Here is an 18549-nt window from a genome sequence, read left to right as displayed (position 1 = left end):
CAGAACCTTGCTGTGCCACGATTGATCAGACTTAGAATAAAATATCTACCGCTGGGTCTCTAACAAGCACCCCACAGGCCTCATCTGTCACTGGTTATTTATATCAAAGTGACCTTAGAATGATGTACAAGCAGAAGATGCTTAGGGAACATGATATTGATGATCAAGGAAAATGTCCTACCAGGCTGTCAGTGGCCTTGCAACAAGCTTCTTGAGGGCAGCCTGGCACTCAGCCTTCAGTCTCAGCATGCAGAGCCCTGCACTAAGTCCCATGGACCCGCAGGATCACAGGTCAGCTCCCTGCTGAAGTCACCAAAGGAAGCAGGAGCTGTGGAGACAAACCTGCACTATTCACACCTTCCATTAAAGCCATTCCAAAAACAGTATGCAGGGAGATCCCTTTGATAGGGTTATGAAGATGCAGAGCATCTGATTAGAAGCAAAAGCTTGAAGAGCTGAGTTGCTATTTTGCCATCAACTGGGTCAGAAGAAATATGCCATATTTGATTTGAAAGGCTTCATTCTTTAATTAACACATTGAATGATCATGCTTTATAGGCTAATAGCTGAGGTTTCTTGTGGGATCAAAAATGTGTATATTTGTCTGCTTGCAGTTCATTGCATCAGTTTTGAACAGTAGCAGAATATTTATGAACTCCTACAAACCTTACAGTCAGCTGAAACTTCTTTTTCCTAATGAGAACTGCAGCTGACAAGCAGCAGCCTCAATAGCTTGAATATGATACGAATTCATAGCCATGAAACAGAATTCCAGGTCTGAAGCTGAATAAGATCACTGGTTTTAGGTACTCGTTTTCTGTGTGGCTCCGTTTATTCATCCTTAGCACATGCAGAAATTACCAACAACTTCTCCATCAGTACCTGATTATATAGAATAGGAACTGTGAAGCAATACATAGGTTTCAAAGATTCTGAGCTGCTATTTCCTACTTGTTATAAATTTAGAATTGTTAATTTCTTAACAACCTTAGGGGTGTGGGATGAGCAGGTTTGAAGCTGCTTATCATTAGGTTATCATCTTTAACATTTTATTCCTCTGCATGCTCAATGTAATTATGATTCTTGGATTACATCCCACATAATTCTTTTACTTCTTTTTTTCACTAAGTAAAGTTGATATTATTTTTTATTATGAAGGATAAATGTAGGAGGTAATATTTTATTTTTACTGTAAATCCTACTGTGTTTCAATAGATGCAATATTTTTTTTTCTAATTTGTATTTCTCCAAATCTATTCACTGAAATAATTTCTGGAGTAACTGATTTTTTGCTTCATGGCACAAATATATTTGGGGTGGACTTAAATGTGTTTTTACTTAGAATTAAAATTCAAATTGTAGCTATAACACAAATAACACAAATAAAGCTATTTCAACTTTTTCAAAATGCTCTTCTTGCTTTCTCCTTTCTTCCCTTTTGTCTGAAACTCTTAGCTTAGTTTAGACTAACTAGTAATTCTGGCCTTGGGAACAGCTTTTTCTTATGAAATTCTTGATATGAAAAATATCACTTACTGCCCAGTGGAATTCCCTATTGATACAGTCTCTCCTGAATTAGATTTAATCTTTACCTGTCACTGTACTGTATCATGTTAAAATGAATCAATATAATCACATGCAATTTTCTTGTGACATTTTTAAGAGAGGTTATTTAGCTTAGAGATAATAGTAAACAATGATGTAAATAAAATTAAATGAGTGTATATATATATAACATACTAAAGTTTTAGTTAAAAGCAGAGCAGTTAAAACCGGTACCATTCATCTTACATACCTTGAGGATGCTCTGAATTAAGTTCATAAACAGCCAATGAAAACACAAGCCCTGATGATGAAGTTACTCTGTCATGCTCAACCCTATAATCTTCCTGGGCTGAGCAGAGCCAGACTGACCCTAATCAGACATGTAAGCATATGTGATTTCTTTGCTTCTGGAGAGACATGCTTTTAAGGTTTTTTTTTTTTTGGTTGGTTGGGTTTTTTGATTTTTTGGTTTTTTGGCTTGGGTTTTCCCTCTTTTTTTTTTCTTTTCTTTTTTTTTTTTTTTCTTCCTTCATCCATTTTTCTGCTTGGCCGATTTTCTTCTTTAGATGTTGCTTAGTTAATCATAGGAATGCTACTTTTTCCTGATGTTCTGAAGCCTGCAGAAGTCTCTTTTCTGGTATACCAAATTCTGTGTCCAACAAGTAAATTTCTATTTTCAAGATTTCCAAGACCTGTAAGAGGATCTACTCCTTGCAGAGGGAAGGAGAGAAACCAGAAGTAACTCTTCCAACAATTTCCATCTTAAACGAGTGGTATATATGCAGACTCTTTACAAATTAGTCATAAGTATTCCCTGGATCCTGAATTCATAAGTCTTAAGGTCTCAGAATTCCTAAACTATGTTCTGACTACCAGGGTTAGGTAATTAAATAACCATGGAAATAATGCATTTCTCCAACTGTTAGTCTCAAGTCTGGATCTCCAGCTAGGTTTTGAAACTGGTATGGGATTTAAAATTTGTTTCAACTATAAATACCAGCTAAGGGATTTATCCTTCCTTACAGAAAAAAACATAGTTGTCTCTAGAGGGGTTTTTTTAAAGTTTTATTTATGTACTTTGAATAGCATCTTCTTTTCAGACTAAAATTTGTGTACTTCTCTATTGCTACAGGCATTTGTTCAGAAGAGCACCAATTCTCCAGTTGTCCCGTGTAATAATTTTTCTCTGCACAAATGTTTTACTATTTTTAATAAATTCTTGCTCTTTTAGCAAGCTGCCAAAGACCTGCCATGGAAATGTTTAAAAGATGTAGTGGCTGATATTCCTAACTGCAGTTTAGTACATACCCAGTGAATACAACCATAACATTTCAAGTCAGTAACAGTGACGGGCCTTGGAATAGTAAGAGAACAGCAACAAGAAAAACTGTCCCAACTGGCACTTTTTCTCCTGGGTTAGTGCACTGTCTCATTTTTAATACTGGGAATAATTTACTGTGATTACATTTTTAAAAACTGCTACTTAGAGGGAAATCCAAGCTGACCTCATCACGAATAAGGATTTAGTGAAATCACTCTTTAACTAGCTGCAATTGTTCCTGTAATCTAAAGCATTAAATAGTATGGATATGCAGAAGAATCCTCATGATCTAACAGAACATAGAGTTAGAAGCTAGAAAATCATTATTATGGGTCTGGCAGTCCTGTGTTCTGCTCAAAACCAGATAAATTAATCTTTCTGGAGCTAGTTCTGCTCACACAGCAGTTATATGCCTATTTAATTCTTTTATTTCATTACTTTTGATTTACACTGGTGGAGGTCAAAGTATTGTAATTTGTAGGTAATGTTACTCTAAAACCACACAACAGGAGGTAGAATAAAATAGACAAGTCTATTCTTTTGATAGTGGGAAATCATTGAAATGCAACATAAAGTTATCAAAATTATATATGTGCTAACTCGGATTACCAGTATAGGGGGCTGAATATTAGCAGTAATGACTTATTTTTGGACAAAATCTGTTACATAAAAAATTGCTTCTTCATGTCTTTTGGGAACCTGTAATGATTTTTGAAAAGCATAAACTGCATGAAAGGACAAAATGGAAACATCTGTTCTATGGTCTAAATTCTATACATGTGCAGTTATATGGCATCAAGCCCTTTTCCTAGAGGTAGACCTTGTGCACCCTGGCTATCCTTTGGAGATGTTTTACATATGTTAGCATGTGGGCATTTGTATAACCACATCTTGCATCAGTGGGTTCTGCTGTCATCCTGGGAAATAAACTTCCCTGACTGCAAATGTAGGTACCTAGAGTCCAGAGTCAGTTCTGGCACAGAGCACTCCAGTTCAGTCAGGCTTTGCAGACCTATTGCTGCATTGCTTTCAAACCTTCATTAAAACTAATGGCACGTTACTTTTATAACCTAGGATTCCTTAAACAGATTTTAGTTGAGTTATAGTTTAGTTTAGTTATATATTAAACAAATAATGATTTTTAAAAACCAAAAATGTATTTTCATTTGCTGAAAACTGTTGTTAAAATCTTAAGACTTTAATCTTTAGAACTACTTTATTTACTCTGAGATGTAAATGAATATCAAGTTGAAGTAACATTTTAAATAAAAACAGATCAAACTTAAATATATCTAGGAAAATATAAAAAAAATATTCCTCAAGATCAATACAAAATGAGCAGTCTGTATTTGGTCTAAAGCTAGGATTTTTTTTCTGGTCTTTTTAGAACTGCTACTTTAGGAGCTTCAGCATAAGTTTTTCAGCCTACTTAACTTGCTCTTGATGACATGCTCTTGACTGAATGCTGTATAACTTCTGTGGTCAGGATAGTGGGTTGTTGTCTGAGTTTTCTGAACTCATGATCTCCTCTGCCTTATTATTTTTTTGAAGTTTCCTGTTAATCACTTTAGTGAATATGAATATATATGTAATCTGTTCAATATGGTAGTAGTGTTGGAGCCATGGTCATCTAAGTACATACCTATATTTCTGCTTTTGGTTGGACAGTCAAAATAAGTCTCTAGTGAGCATAATTTAATTTATTTATTCAGAATTTTTTATGTAATTATTCCACTCTACATGCCTACAATAGACTTCTTTCAGGTAACTAAATAATTAGGATATTTTCAGAGAGCCAACACAAAAGAGGCAAAGGCCTAATTTGAGAGAAATTCAATTTTTTGTTTAAAAATAGCTTTGTATAAAAGCTATTTTATTGAGCTCTGTAGGGAACTCATTCTTTTCCAGCCCTTTCTAGGCAGCAGAGTAGAGGCATTTGTAGGCTATCTGTGGGAAGATGTGTAAGCAGCACTGTAGATTATTCAAAAAAAAGGTTTCTAGTTAGGAGCAGTAGGATGAGATTCAAGTCTCTTAAAGACCATGATATACATCCCAGTCACAGGTCTCTAGCTGTTAAAGGAAAGTCTGTTTGCTCTAAGTAAAACATTATGAGCTGCAGACTTCTCCAAATTATATTAGAGTTTTTGGGGTTTTTTTACGTCCATAAGCAATAGGTCATTCTGAGAATGCATTTATGTAAGTTACAGAGATCCCAGGGTAATGAGTATTGCAAACTCTATAGTTCTAAGTCCAGAACAAAGCACCTTCACTGAAAAAAATCCCTGCTTGCAATCTCCACACATTCGTATATATCTTAACTATTGGCATAATTTCTGCAAATGTTGGTCCATGGTGAGCTAAGACAGCTTTTAGGTAGCCACATTGCATGTTTTGCTGACAAGCTGAAATGAATTATGTAAGAGGTATCTTATGTAGCCATCATGGAATAGACACTTCTAAAAGATCCTTATTATTGAGATGTGTAGGAGAAGCTCTATAGAGTACACTTCAGTTAATCATTGTGGAGGTCATAAGGTATAGATTGCTGCCGTAATATTTATAGGACATGCGTGAGAATTTTAAGTGATTCAAGTGTGTAATATCATACCAGAATGTAGGAATAACAGGAATACTAAAATCAATTATTTCAATGCTTATTGATGAAAGATAAGCATGCTCTTCCACCTCTGAGGATGTACCACTTCAGCAGTGTCATCCCCATGATTTTCCCTATGAGTATCAATGTTGTGTCAACTAGATTGTGTTTTCTATTGCTCTCTAATTTAATCAGTGAAGTGGCCCAGAAGGCACTTTGCTATGACAGAGTAGAAATCTCTGGCATGGCTGAAAAGCAACATTTAAAAAAGTTTTTTTAAAAATATGTATGTTGCAAAAACCAGCATTATATTGATGGGTCTCAGAGTAATCTATGTGCTTGGTAAACCTGTAGAGCATCATTATCATAGTCTCACTAATTCTAATGGATTCATCTGCTCAGTCCAGTAAAGTGCTGTTCCTGTGTTAAGAGCAGTACACTGTCATCAGATAGATTATGCCTATGGAATACATCTGCTCCTAGGTCAAATCTTCTGCTCTTTGATTTTTTTATTATTTTATATTTTGACATAAGGTATTTTTTTCTGGTGTTAAGTAGATGAGAAATCCTGCACCTCAGTTGTTCTTTTATGCAGGCTTCAGGGTGAACTTCTGTAAGAGGTGTTTGACAAACTGTGCTTTGTTTAGCTCAGATCTGCAGCTGAACTCTTAGTTTGCTTTTGCAGAAGCATTGCATGGGCAACACCTGTAAAATAAGCTGTGGTACTCTCTGACACTGGCCCATGGTGCTAGGAAGGAAGGACATGGTAGCAGATGCACTGAGATACTTTTTTTAAGTGTGGATGATGCAGTAAGAGTGAAGAAAAACATTGGGTTTTAGCATCAGTGAGATACTCGACTCCTTAAAAGCATTAAATTAATTGCTGGATCTGACTCTGAAATCAGAATTTCAGAGATATAGAGAAGTGCTTTTACTAAAGCCAGCAAAAACATCTAATTTATTTCTAAAAAATCCCAAAATATCTAGGTCCAAGAGATTTTCTCTGATAGTTTTTGTTTAGATCTCTTGTGTGGTTTCCTACTTAAAATCCTGTGCATGTATTTTTGAAGGAAGGATTTAGATTTATTTTAAGATTTGGTTTTAGTTATTTAGCATTGAAACAGGCTCTCTAGGGAAGTGATGGAGTCACCATCCCTGGAAGTGTTCAAAAAATGTGTGGATATGGGCACTCAAGACACGGTTTAGAGGTGAACATCATAGTAGTGCTGGGATGATGGTTGGATTAGGTGATCCTAGAGGTATTTTCTGATCTTAACAATTCTATGATTCTATGATTGTGAAAATTGTATCTGAGGTTTAAATTTGAATCACTGGGTTTCCTCTCATTTGTGTTGTCTTTTCCCATTAAGTTTATTCTATTGACTAGAGAAGAATTATTTATGACTCATATTTAAGACCACAGGTGTCCCACAGGAGTTCAGAGAGAACTTATGGCACCATAAGACACCTTTTAAGAGGTTCCAGGTCTGTTTTGGAAACCACTGCAACACCCTTCCTATCAGGGCAGTGTGCCATGCACAGATCTCCCATGATGAGCTGGGTGGAATAATATTTGAAACTGCATGTGTGTGTTAATTAACCTGCAAGTGACAGCTGGCAAGGGCACACACCCTTGTCAACTGCTTATATAAACCTCTTAACTCGAGTAGTAGGTCTCTTGTTTTGGTAAACACCTTCTCAGCTTACAAACTTTAGTCTGCCTGGGTGGAATGAGGCCATTTTACAACAGCCAAGGCTTTTGTCCTTTACTTTTATTCTTCTCTTCTCTGAATAAATTTAGCAGCCATTCATGATGTCTGTATACATAACAGCCAGCTTTGTGGTATCACAGATGATAAAAATGTAATGTGCAAAATTCACATCCAGCAACACTTCTTCCATTTTTTATTATTTTTTCATAAAAACAATTTAGGAGACTTAAATAAGGACAAGAAAATGCTCTTAAAAAGGCATGCAATATCATTTAGCTTCACCTAGAAGCTTTAACCATTCTAAAAAAAATCCACACTCAGTTTAACTGTTCTTAGTGATTACAGTTTGCAGTACCTTTTATTTAAAATATTGATTCTTGTTCCTTCCCTTCATACAGCTTTAGAATCTTTCACAGAGTGTAAACTTCCCTGTCAAAAATTCATAGATAATTCATCTCCTATTTTAATGAGTGCTTCTATCATTTAGAAAAGATTAGGCAACCATCTGCAGGAATGTCTGTGCTAAATAGTTGCAGGGTGAGGAAATAGTCTAGATGTCCTTGTGAGTCCTGCTTTCTACAGTTTACTTCTTTTTCAGTCTTTCTAGAACAGAAAATAAGAATTATTGAATTCAAGAATAGCTTAGGAAATTACAGTTTGTTCTCAGTCATCATCTCTTGACTTTTAATTGTACAGAACACTAAAGAGGCACATACTGGCCTGTGTGTAATAACCACGTAGTTTGCTGCAGAAAACAGAGTGTTTATATTAAAATGGTGCCATTCTGAAATAACTCCTCCACTGGCTAACCATAACAGTAATTCAATTAATTCAATATATGGCAAAAGCAAAATACTTAATGCAGAAGTAAAATAGTATGAAATTTAAAGAAGAAATGAAGATACCGAAGAATCATTATTATACAATGATTTAAATTTTTAGCAGCTACACATGAGTAAGTTATTATAGTAGAAACATTCAAATGATAAGAATACTACAAGAGAATGCATTAAAAGTGTTTCATTTTAAAAAACAAAAATTTATAAAGGTAAGCCCCTCTGCTTTCATTCTTTAATGTGTTATTACATTCATGTATCTTTTGAGAAAACAGTATGGAGTATGAGAATAACATACTGCTGTATTTACAGGATTTAAATGTTAAACTTGAAAATGTAAAGTGCTTTTATCAGCATTGTTAATTTTATTTGAATACAACCATTTTGGGATGGATTACTAGGGAAATATTAGAATGGGAAAAATGTGAACTACAGAGCATCTTCTGCCTACCTGGCTATGATAATTACAAATGTCAGGTTTGGTAGATATAAAAAGGGGTGAAGTTGCATTTTGGGCTTCCATCCACCCCTCCTTTTCCTGTTTGCTTAGTTATAGTTCTGCAAAGCCCATGTGAAAACACACTACCTGCTATGGTGACATTTTACATTCATTTTGAACAGGTATGAGTCACTTTACCAGATTTTTATTCTCAGTTTCTCCTGTAGGAAAACTCTATTATTTCCCTTCCTGGCCCCAATTGCTCATCACCATACACCTGCTCATCAGGTGAATGGTGATGAGCAATTGGGGCCAGGAAGGCTAATAATAGAGTTTGCACGGTTTCAACATTCTCTGCACATTGAAAGTGAAGAAATATTACATCTTTATGATATTCTTCACTGATCAAATCTGTAACCAGGTTCAAATCCACTGATCAAATAAGTAAACAGGTTCAGATCACACTAAAGATAATGGCTGGCCAAGAGAGTCACTGCAGAGATGCACAGAGAGACAGCAGATTGCATTGCCATGAGAAATCTTGCTCCTTGGGATTTGTGCTATCATTTATATTTTAATTCAGCAAAACTTCATTTCTTATGTCATTAAAAATACCAGCAGTAGTATTAATCCAAAGTTATGTCCTAGGAGTAAATGGGTCTCCCTAGAGATGAATATAAACTAATTACCTTTGTACAATATGTTGACTGTTTAGAATACATAATTGTTTTCCCTAATTTTTTGAGAGATGAAAGAATGCATACATATATGTATTAGGATATCTCTGTCTACAAGAGAAAAGAAATCTTGTATCTAATTTCTCACAAATGTTTACCTGTCTTTTATTTGATAAAATGCAATAATTTAGTACAATCTAAAAAATATACTGTGTTAGTACAAATGCTTTTGCCTTTCATATTTCCATTATCATAAAATCCTTTCTATGTTTTCATGAGTACTAGCATATTTTTCTCACTGTCCTAATGAATACAGCTCAGTTCAGACCTTAATTCACTCTATTGAAAGAAATTATTCCATTCAGTTTGGAACTGATCAAAGCTCTTCTATACTGTTTTGGAGAGCCAAAAGGGGACTTTTTATGGGACCAGGATCTACGTAGGAAGTAAGCAAAGGCTGTTTTAAGAACGTTTTCCACATTCACTTAGAAGAGGTTCCCATGGAAATCTAATTCAGCTAATAGTTACGTTACTCTTTTGGCAGCTTGCCTGCCTCGTGAGGAAATATCATTTTAAGGGGTTCCCATAGAAAGCTATAGCTTAAATCTGTACTGCAGAGTGATGGTATTCACTAATGCCCTGAAGCTCTGTGTCCTGCCAATGCAGCATTAGAGAACAAATGCTTCCTTGTGGGGTCTGGGTACACTGCTACAGTGAGAATACTACTCAGATTTCCTTCTGTCATAGGGCTTACTGTAAGGGAAAAATAAAAAAAAAAAAAGCCAGAAAAAAAAATCAAGGAAAATAAGAGCCCTGCAATTCGTGTTTTATTCATTTTGGGTGTTTTGTTGGGGTTTGAGTAATCTTCAGACCTACAAAAGAATAACTAAAAATAAAGAAGAAAACAAAAACCCCTTAGTCCTTTGAATGTAGTGATCTTTATTATGTATATATATGAGAGATAATTTTATAATGAAAATGTAATAGAAAGTCACAGCTTCTTAAGTCAATGCAAAATTGTGCTTCCAAGTCAACACACATTCTGCCATCTAGTGACCAGAAGAAATTGTACTGACCAGTTCCAATGTGATGAGAAACCCAAAGTAGTGCTACTGCTGTGTATCTTTGTGGGAGAACCTCTAAAATGGATTAAAAAATGTGCAGAAAACCTTTTCATGCTCTGGGAAGTCAGAAATTTATCAGATCTACTGAAATTAGTTAATATTGCAGCCCAAAATTGGATTTAAACAGACTGATTCTTTATATATTTCTGTAGTCTTCTTTCTTCCTTTCCCCCTCTCCTCCTCCCCCTTCAAGTGAGACTTACATCAGCATTTTGCATAATTTCTGGGAAAAATATTTGTGTGTTAGCACAGAGAGGATGCCATGCTACTGCATATGAGACAGTTTGCATTACTGCACGTTCTGGCTGCAAGGTATATTCTGTTCATTCAGCAGTCAAGAGTAAATGAAAACACTTGTTTGGCTAGTTACAGTTCAGAAGTGGGTAGGGTAGTATGAATCACACTGCTGGAGCATTGTGGGTGAAAGAAAATGACAGTCACTTTGGGGAGTTGACTGCCTCCTTTTGCTTTATAAGTTTTTAAAAGCTTTCAGGAAACTGCTCTACTTGTTCTGTACAAGCTGATGACATTCAGCAACTCTCAGAAGTTCCTTGACATTGTGTGTGTCCTAAGGGGGTAACCCTAGAGGTCTCAGAACCACTTTTTTTTTTTTTTTTAGTTCATTTATGATGTCATCACCAACTTCTATGATGAAAAAGGCTTTTTATATTAATGCCAGTGTGTCCTGAACCATAAATAGTACAATTCATAGTAGATGGTACATCATAATACATTTTTCCTCTGAAGTTCCCATGAAATATGATAAAAAATAGCCATAAAAGCCAGACCAACATGGTTTATAATGTCATATGATGATTAGGATATATATGTAACAAATATATATGTTACGAATATCATAAAATAGCCTTAAAATCTGTTTTATATTTACCTTAATTTTAAAGAATATCCACTTGTCAAAAGCAAAGACTTGGTGAGTAGAACCTTGCAAAGCTGGTATTTTTCTTTTGTATTTCTCAGTTGTCCTAGTTTGCATTTGTACACTGTTAACAGATTTTTTTCTTCTTTATTCCTACAGAGAGCACATGGCACCTCTCTCCTCTTCTAAAAATGCACACCTACACTGGCCGCAAGATTTTAGCTTCTCCTCTAAAAACTAAAAAGGTTACTCAATAGGAATAAAAATTCCCATAACATAACATAACATAACATAACATAACATAACATAACATAATATAACAATAAAGGTAAAGCCAATGGGACTAGTGATAAGAGCTGTAAATAATACCAAACTGTAAACTTTGGAATTGCAATTTTTTATTCTGTCCAAGAAGGCATGGAACTATATTACATGCCTCTGCTTATATGTAAAATGAAATCATGGAATCAGATAATCATTTAGGTGGAAAAGCCCTCCAAGATCATTAACCTTTGACCAAACACCACCATGCCAACTAAACCATAGCACTAAGCGCCATGTCCAATCATTTTTGAACACTTCCAGAGATGTTGACTCCACCACCTCCCTGGGCAGTCTGTTCCAATGTTTAACCAAATGATACAGCACATCCATATTAAAATGTATGCATCACTGAAATGCTTTGAAGTATTGATCCATTATGAGCAGCTGAGGAGTAAAAACATAGGCATCCTATTGCAGTGATCCCTTGTGCTTCCATAGCCACCAAAGGACCACTGACAGCAGAATAAATTATTTATCAGATAATGAAACCTGATGCTTTCTACCACAAATGTTTGGAAAGTGTTATGATTTATTATAAGTCTTGGTCTGTTTAAAATGATTCAAGGTTCCCCATAATGCTATTTTTATTTACATTTTGAGATATTTATGGGTTTTTATCTTCATGCTGTGTAGATTATAGCATTAACAATGTAATAAAAAGGCTTAAAACCCTTGCGTGTTTTCAGGCCTAACTTAGAGTCACACTGTCAATTTCTGAATTAGACCATGCACCTACTTGTTGCTGAAAGGATTTGCTTTCCCCCTGTATTTAATGAAACAATATGATTAATATCAATGTTAGAGATAAAAGAGAAGAACTGTCCTGTTTCACCCAAATAAAATTTAGGACAGACATCACCAAAAAAATTCTCTTCAGAAACTAATGTCTACAAAAATACCTTCTTCTGGGTTAGAAAACTTATTTTCGGCAGCAAAAATTAGGTAAGAAGAGTGAGAATGATAAAAATTAATTTACTCAGAATGTCAATTCAAATATCCAATATTATATCCAGATATCAGGTCTTGAATCATGCTGACTTGACCTTGCAGGACACCTCTGTGCTATAATACTGCCTACATTAGGATGGTTCTTACCACCTTTCCCACACAAACAGATCCTTGAAACTTCTGTGCCATTTAGTTGTACTCTAATGAGTGTAAAGTCGTACTCATTTAGACTGACTTGGGTTAAAATGCTTTCCCAGCCCAGACAGCATTTAGATACTGCCTCTCTGTGAAGTATTGAGGGGAAAAAAAACAGCATAATGGGTTCACCTTCTGTGTTTATTACCTAGGATCTGAAAATGAAGGAAAGTTTCATTCTATTTAGTATTTATTGCGAACTTAAACAAGATATTATATTAAAAATGCTTCATAAAAATGCATTACTCTTAAACTCCTTAGATTAAACAATTTTGAGATCATTGTTTCTACTTATACACAGAAAGTGGACATTTCTGATCCCATTACAAAAATGCACTTGACCCTTTTTTTTTTCTCTCACGAGGCCTGAATTTTAATGAGGTCTCACCCATGCCAGTACATTGCATTTCCTGGTACTGCTTTTGTTCTCATGTGGCATTTGGTTAAATACTTCAGCTGAATATGAAAATAAGAGCATTGCATAAGTCTGGTTCCATTTTTTTGATAAAACTTATAAAAATATTTTTATCTGGGTAATGAAAAATTTATCTTTAATATATACTTGCTATATAAATGCTTAGTATATCAAAGGGAGATTAGCTGAAAAGTGCATCTCAAAGACCATCAGCAATAGTTGAAGTGAATTGAAAATATTTTGTTGCTTAAGTGGAAAAATGAAAAAAACCGAGGCATTATAATCACGCTGAGTGGTATTTGTAACTCCATCATTATGACTGGGGCTACATCAGATATTATCCACAATGCAGAAAACTGATCTCCCAGACATCCCTTTGCCTCTCCACCAGCAGTCTCTGTCCTGCAGGACACTGCATGTGCCTGCATCCAGCACAAGATGCTGCAGGACTGGGACCAGAACATTCACCACCTCCCTGTATGCCTCTGGAAAGCCTTCCTCTAGCAAAGGTCTCCCATTATTGCACTCTGTACCTTCAAAAGTAGAACTAAGTCTTCTGCAAGAATGGTGCCATACCCTCTAAATTGCCTGACAAGCAGAGATCATGCAGCCAGCAAACTCAGAGTAAACATGCCTTGCTGTGACAGCCTCTTCAGGGGAGAAGCTATGTAAAATCTCCTGCCATTACCATGCTATTAATTACAGTTTAAATGTGTCATCTGTACTGCACCTTGTAAAAATTGTAAAAAATATTCTAATCACAGTTTGCATTAGAATATTAATTGTAATAAGAGATTTCCACAGAATCAAAAGCTATCTTAAATCAGAGAAGCTGTAGAAGAGGTGTATTTTGGAAAAAAATTATTCATAGAATTTTTAACACATATATGTATACATACACATACATATAATATATTTGCATGTGTATATATACATATATCATTTAATTATCTTATATTTATTTCTGTGATGCATTAAAATGTTGAATGTTTAATCCTCAAAATATATTTTATTAATTATATTTTCAGATATTCTCTTTAGAATGTGAACTGCATTGCTGTTCTCAAATGAATAATTAAATTTATATTTTAAGTGGTGCCAGTAATGAATATTTACAAAAAGAAACGCTAATTTGGAGAAATACATGAATAGTTTACTAGAAAGGGAAAAAACCTCTTTCTTCTGATTGACCCCTTAAAATAAGTTTACCTTTTATTGTTTCTTTAAATAGAATTGTTAATGTTTTAAATTATTTATCAAGACAATGTGTTTGCAAATAATATTTATTAGGGATATTTACATATCATATAATGTTTTGTGGTTTTTGAGGCAGAAAGGTAAGTTTTATTATCTTCATGCCTTTACAAATTGGGGAGAATTTTGAATTTTGCATTTGCAAGGTAACCTTCCAGCAGTAAGGTATTTTTTAATGTTTGTGTTCCTTGTGTTTCAGACACCTTCTGCCTCATCAGAAACTTTATGTGATTGTAGTTGAAGTAGTTTCAATGTTAACCCACATTTCCCAGCACATGCTTCCTGAATTAGAGTCCCAGTTTTTGGGGTGTTTTTTTACAGAATATTTAGCACTGAGCTGCAGACAGCTGTGTGTGCCTGGGAGTATCATAGGGAACTGTGCTGAAGATACACCAGTCCCCCTCTAAGTGCAAAAGACTTCCTGCATTTCATTACAGAAATGAAAAGTAGAGCTAAGGTAGAAGTCTAGGAGGTTTGAACAGGACAAGAGAGGGTAAATGACAGCAGTTATAACAGGATTAACAACTAAAGCATCATCTCCCTCACTCTGGGGCTTGATGTCACCGATTTTTCATGGGTTTTCCCTATTAAAATCAATGTGGAGAGTAAAATACAATTTATAGTCTTTTAACTTAGAGGTTTCAGGAAGGAAGCAGATCACAAGCACTTGTTCTGCTGTATTCAACCTAAAAAATTAAACAGTTCATTGGCTAAATTATTATAATTTCCCACTGCCACCATTCCCAAAGATGACTTTTTATCTCTGTTGAAGGCTTCATCAGCCTGAAAGATGAGTGCAGAAATAGAATTCCTCTGGAGGAGCAGCAGGCTCTGCCACAGAACAGCAATGTCTAACACTGTCACAGTCATTTTCTGGTGTGGTTTGCACGGATTTCAAATAAAGGAATAGAATGTCTGCATTTGAATAACTGTTTTTGTCCCGTGTCATACAGCTGATTTATAGAATGTGTCACTACATTGAATGTTGGTTCATAAAATAAAATCATATTGGAAAATCTGCAGACATAAATTTAAGTATTTATTGAAAGCTGAGTGTAGCAAAGTTAAGTTGATGTTAACTGCCATGATCACTTGCCTGACTCTTGCCAGCAACTTCCAGGTATGTTTAGGAACATATTGCATGAGACAGTATGTGACTTTTGAGAAATGTCTACACACAAGCTTTCATAAACCTTTATTCTGTCTCTAGAATTTGGAATGATGGGAGATCATACAATTAAAAGTCAGCGACCTCGATCTGTTCATGAGAAAAGGGTCCCTCAGGAACAAGCTGATGCTGCTAAATTTATGGCACAAACTGGTAATACATCAGTTACATTTTTTCTATTTACTGTTGTTAATTTTAGCAAGACCACTGCATGTTTCCATAATCTTTTGCTGCATATTTGTCAGTTTTCTAAGCTGATACTTTTTTTGAGTCATTTATTTTTTTTTTTTCACCAGTTAAAGTCCATAAATAAAGTAGCTAAGAGTTAGATAGATCATGCAAAAACATGCACTGTGAATGTGAATACCAAATCATTTATGTAAGCATGAATTTCTTTAGTGGTAAAAGCAGTCTCACATGTACAAACACAGGACAGCTCACTGTGACGTTAACTTTTTTTCAAAGATGTTAAGAACATGCTTCAGAATTTCTTTATAAATAGAATGTCTAATCCTAGCTTTAGGCTTTTATCAAATTAATTAATGACTGGGGTGACTTTAATGTGCATGCGTTCAGCATTTGCTATCTTTGGCCCAGCACGATGCTCTGTTCTCTAGTTTCCAGATTCATAATTGCTAAATGAAATTGGCCGTAAGTCGATTTTAATTGAATGTGCAAATTATCTAACAGTTTTTCATCTAAAACATATTTTCTAATTTTGTTTGAGCAACTTCATCTTCTTTATCTAAAGATACCAAGATGATATTGGAAACCTGGAACTGAAGTAATTAAAAAAAAGCCTGATTAGCCTGTTTACCAACAGTTACCACAGCTGTCTTTGAGGTCAATGATAAAATTTTAGTGGTGAGTTGAATTAAGCTCTCATACACCAAAACTACTGCCCATTTTGACTTCAGTAATGATCCATGTATCTGTTGGTAAAAGCTAACTCTTTATAGGTACCCTACACACTTCATTCCAGTAAGTTACTGAGTTGACAATCTTGTGCCCCATAATTGTTGTATGGATTTGAATCAACTTCTTCTGTATCCCACAGTAACTAACCTAGAATATATGCCTGCATCAGTTGTACATAATGCTTCCAGTTTTTATGCACTTCAGTAAAAGAGCTATAATTGCTTCTAGTTATGTTGCATGTTGACTTCCTTAGTGGTAGGGTGCTTTACTTAACAGATTTGCAGAAATCGGTATATTAAGCAATCTAAGTATAGCCAATCAGCGTAGACCTGTTTGATAACAAATTTAGAACAGGAAAAAGTCTGTTTCCCTCATATTAATCTATAGAATTGCTTTATGGCTAACTCCCAGATACTACTGTAAGCAAATGCAGTGGAAGAAGGGAGCCTAGAGTTCTCTGGGTCTCCATGCAGTTTTTGTTTAGGAAAGTAGAACTTATCACTTACATACCTAGATCAGACATAAAATGTTAGTTGCTTACTACATAGAATAACACCTTTGCTTTTATGCTGCTTCTTGAATTCATACAATTACTCAAAAAATAATAAAATTATCTGGGGTTTTTTTCCCATATAAATCCTTAAAACTTTAATAATATCACGCAAATCTTGTATTTGATAATTTTTAGTCATGCATTGCAGTGCATCTATTCTGGGTATTAAGAGAGCTGCATTACAAGTGCAGCCCTTATACCATCACCTTCCAATACATTGTGTGTGTGGAGTGGGAGATGAGAGTTCCAAATTGCACAGGATTGGTTTTCAAGGTCCTGTTCTGAAAGCATGTGAGATGTATGAGCATATAAATTTAGATGCCAGAGTTTGGGGAAATATATATTTTCCATGCTGCAGGTTAATACATTTTAAGTAATACTTGTGCTCTTTCTGGACATACTAATTTTCATATCTTCATTTTGTTTTTCCTTTGTAGTGATCATTGCATATTTTCTTCACCTGTAATGCATTCATTTTTCTTGCAATAAAATGATTGTGATATCTTCCTAAACTGATTCATAAGGTTTTTTCCTAACATATCTATCTCATTAATTTATCCACTAAGAAATATTATTAGTAATTGGTTATTGAGTTTATGGGGTTTTATATTTTAAGCCTTGATATTTTATTTTGTGTAATAATAAAACAGATACAAAAGTGCAACAAAATATTTGTATGTTTTTAAAAGGCAGAGAGATAGCAATAGAGAAATGTCCTGGAAAAGATTTATGAAAAGCATTTAATACTGTTTGAATTGTGGACTTAATCCACCAAATTTTGCTGGAAATTGAAGAGTTTTAAAATGTGGTATTAAAATATGCACTTTTCTGGTTTTGGAGAGTATTATGAAGCAGTAAAAACATTTATTAAAAATATTGTGTGAATAATTTCTTGTTCTATATTTGTCATTTTATGTGTTTGGACTGATCCTTCCCTTAGGTGTTATGGGATTTAGAGAGTATAATGCAGGTAAGTTTTACACAGATCAATGAGGCCTTCCATACAGTAAGTTATGTTTCATCTTATGTGTCAAGCATCAGGGGAGAATAAGAGTTTAGTAGTTTGCTAAGAAATAATTTGGGATTACAGATTTAATATGATTGATATAAAAATTTAAGACTTCTCAAATAACAGAAAACAAGAAGGTAAATAAAAAGTAGCCTGTTCAAAATTCTCATTTCAGAAAAGAATGGATAAGAGGAAAGCAAACAATGGAAGATATATTTGCAGATTTTGTACTTAACCTAGATTTATTCTAGAAAATATAGCAGTTTTATGTGCCGAAGTTAAAATGGTAAATTAACAATTATATATATGTAAAGATGTTTTCCTTCTTTTAATCTTTTAAAATAAGTAATAATCGTCCTGAAAACAGTATAAAATACTCTGAAAAATTAAAAATTACCAAAAAAATCATAATGCATTGTATAAAAGGAAGCAAAGCAGCTGGTGAGATAAGTGTGTTCTTTATTTTGTTTACATTTTGCTCTTTTTTGCACTGCATGTTAATATGGAGGATCTTCCTCCAGCAAATGTTTAAGCCTTCTTTACATATAATGACGTATATTAAGAAATTATGCTTTTTGTGAATGAACAGTACATAAATTCTCAGAACTTCTAATAATTAGTACCAATTTCAAAATTCA

At 34.5% G+C, this 18549-nt stretch overlaps 1 protein-coding gene across 6 annotated transcripts in view; it reads left to right on the top strand.

Moving 5' to 3' along the window:
- The window catches only part of ADGRB3 (adhesion G protein-coupled receptor B3), a 446706-nt gene that overhangs the window by 163313 nt on the left and 264844 nt on the right, over positions 1–18549 (top strand). For all 6 annotated transcript variants that reach the window (XM_066547462.1, XM_066547459.1, XM_066547457.1 and 3 more), the window contains exon 3: positions 15474–15584. In XM_066547462.1, the coding sequence (XP_066403559.1) occupies positions 15474–15584 (111 nt within the window). The remainder of the gene's footprint in view (positions 1–15473; positions 15585–18549) is intronic.

This window comes from Molothrus aeneus, chromosome 3 (assembly GCF_037042795.1).
Source record: "Molothrus aeneus isolate 106 chromosome 3, BPBGC_Maene_1.0, whole genome shotgun sequence".
Taxonomy (NCBI): Eukaryota; Metazoa; Chordata; class Aves; order Passeriformes; family Icteridae; genus Molothrus; species Molothrus aeneus.
This window is presented reverse-complemented; position numbering and strand designations above follow the sequence as displayed.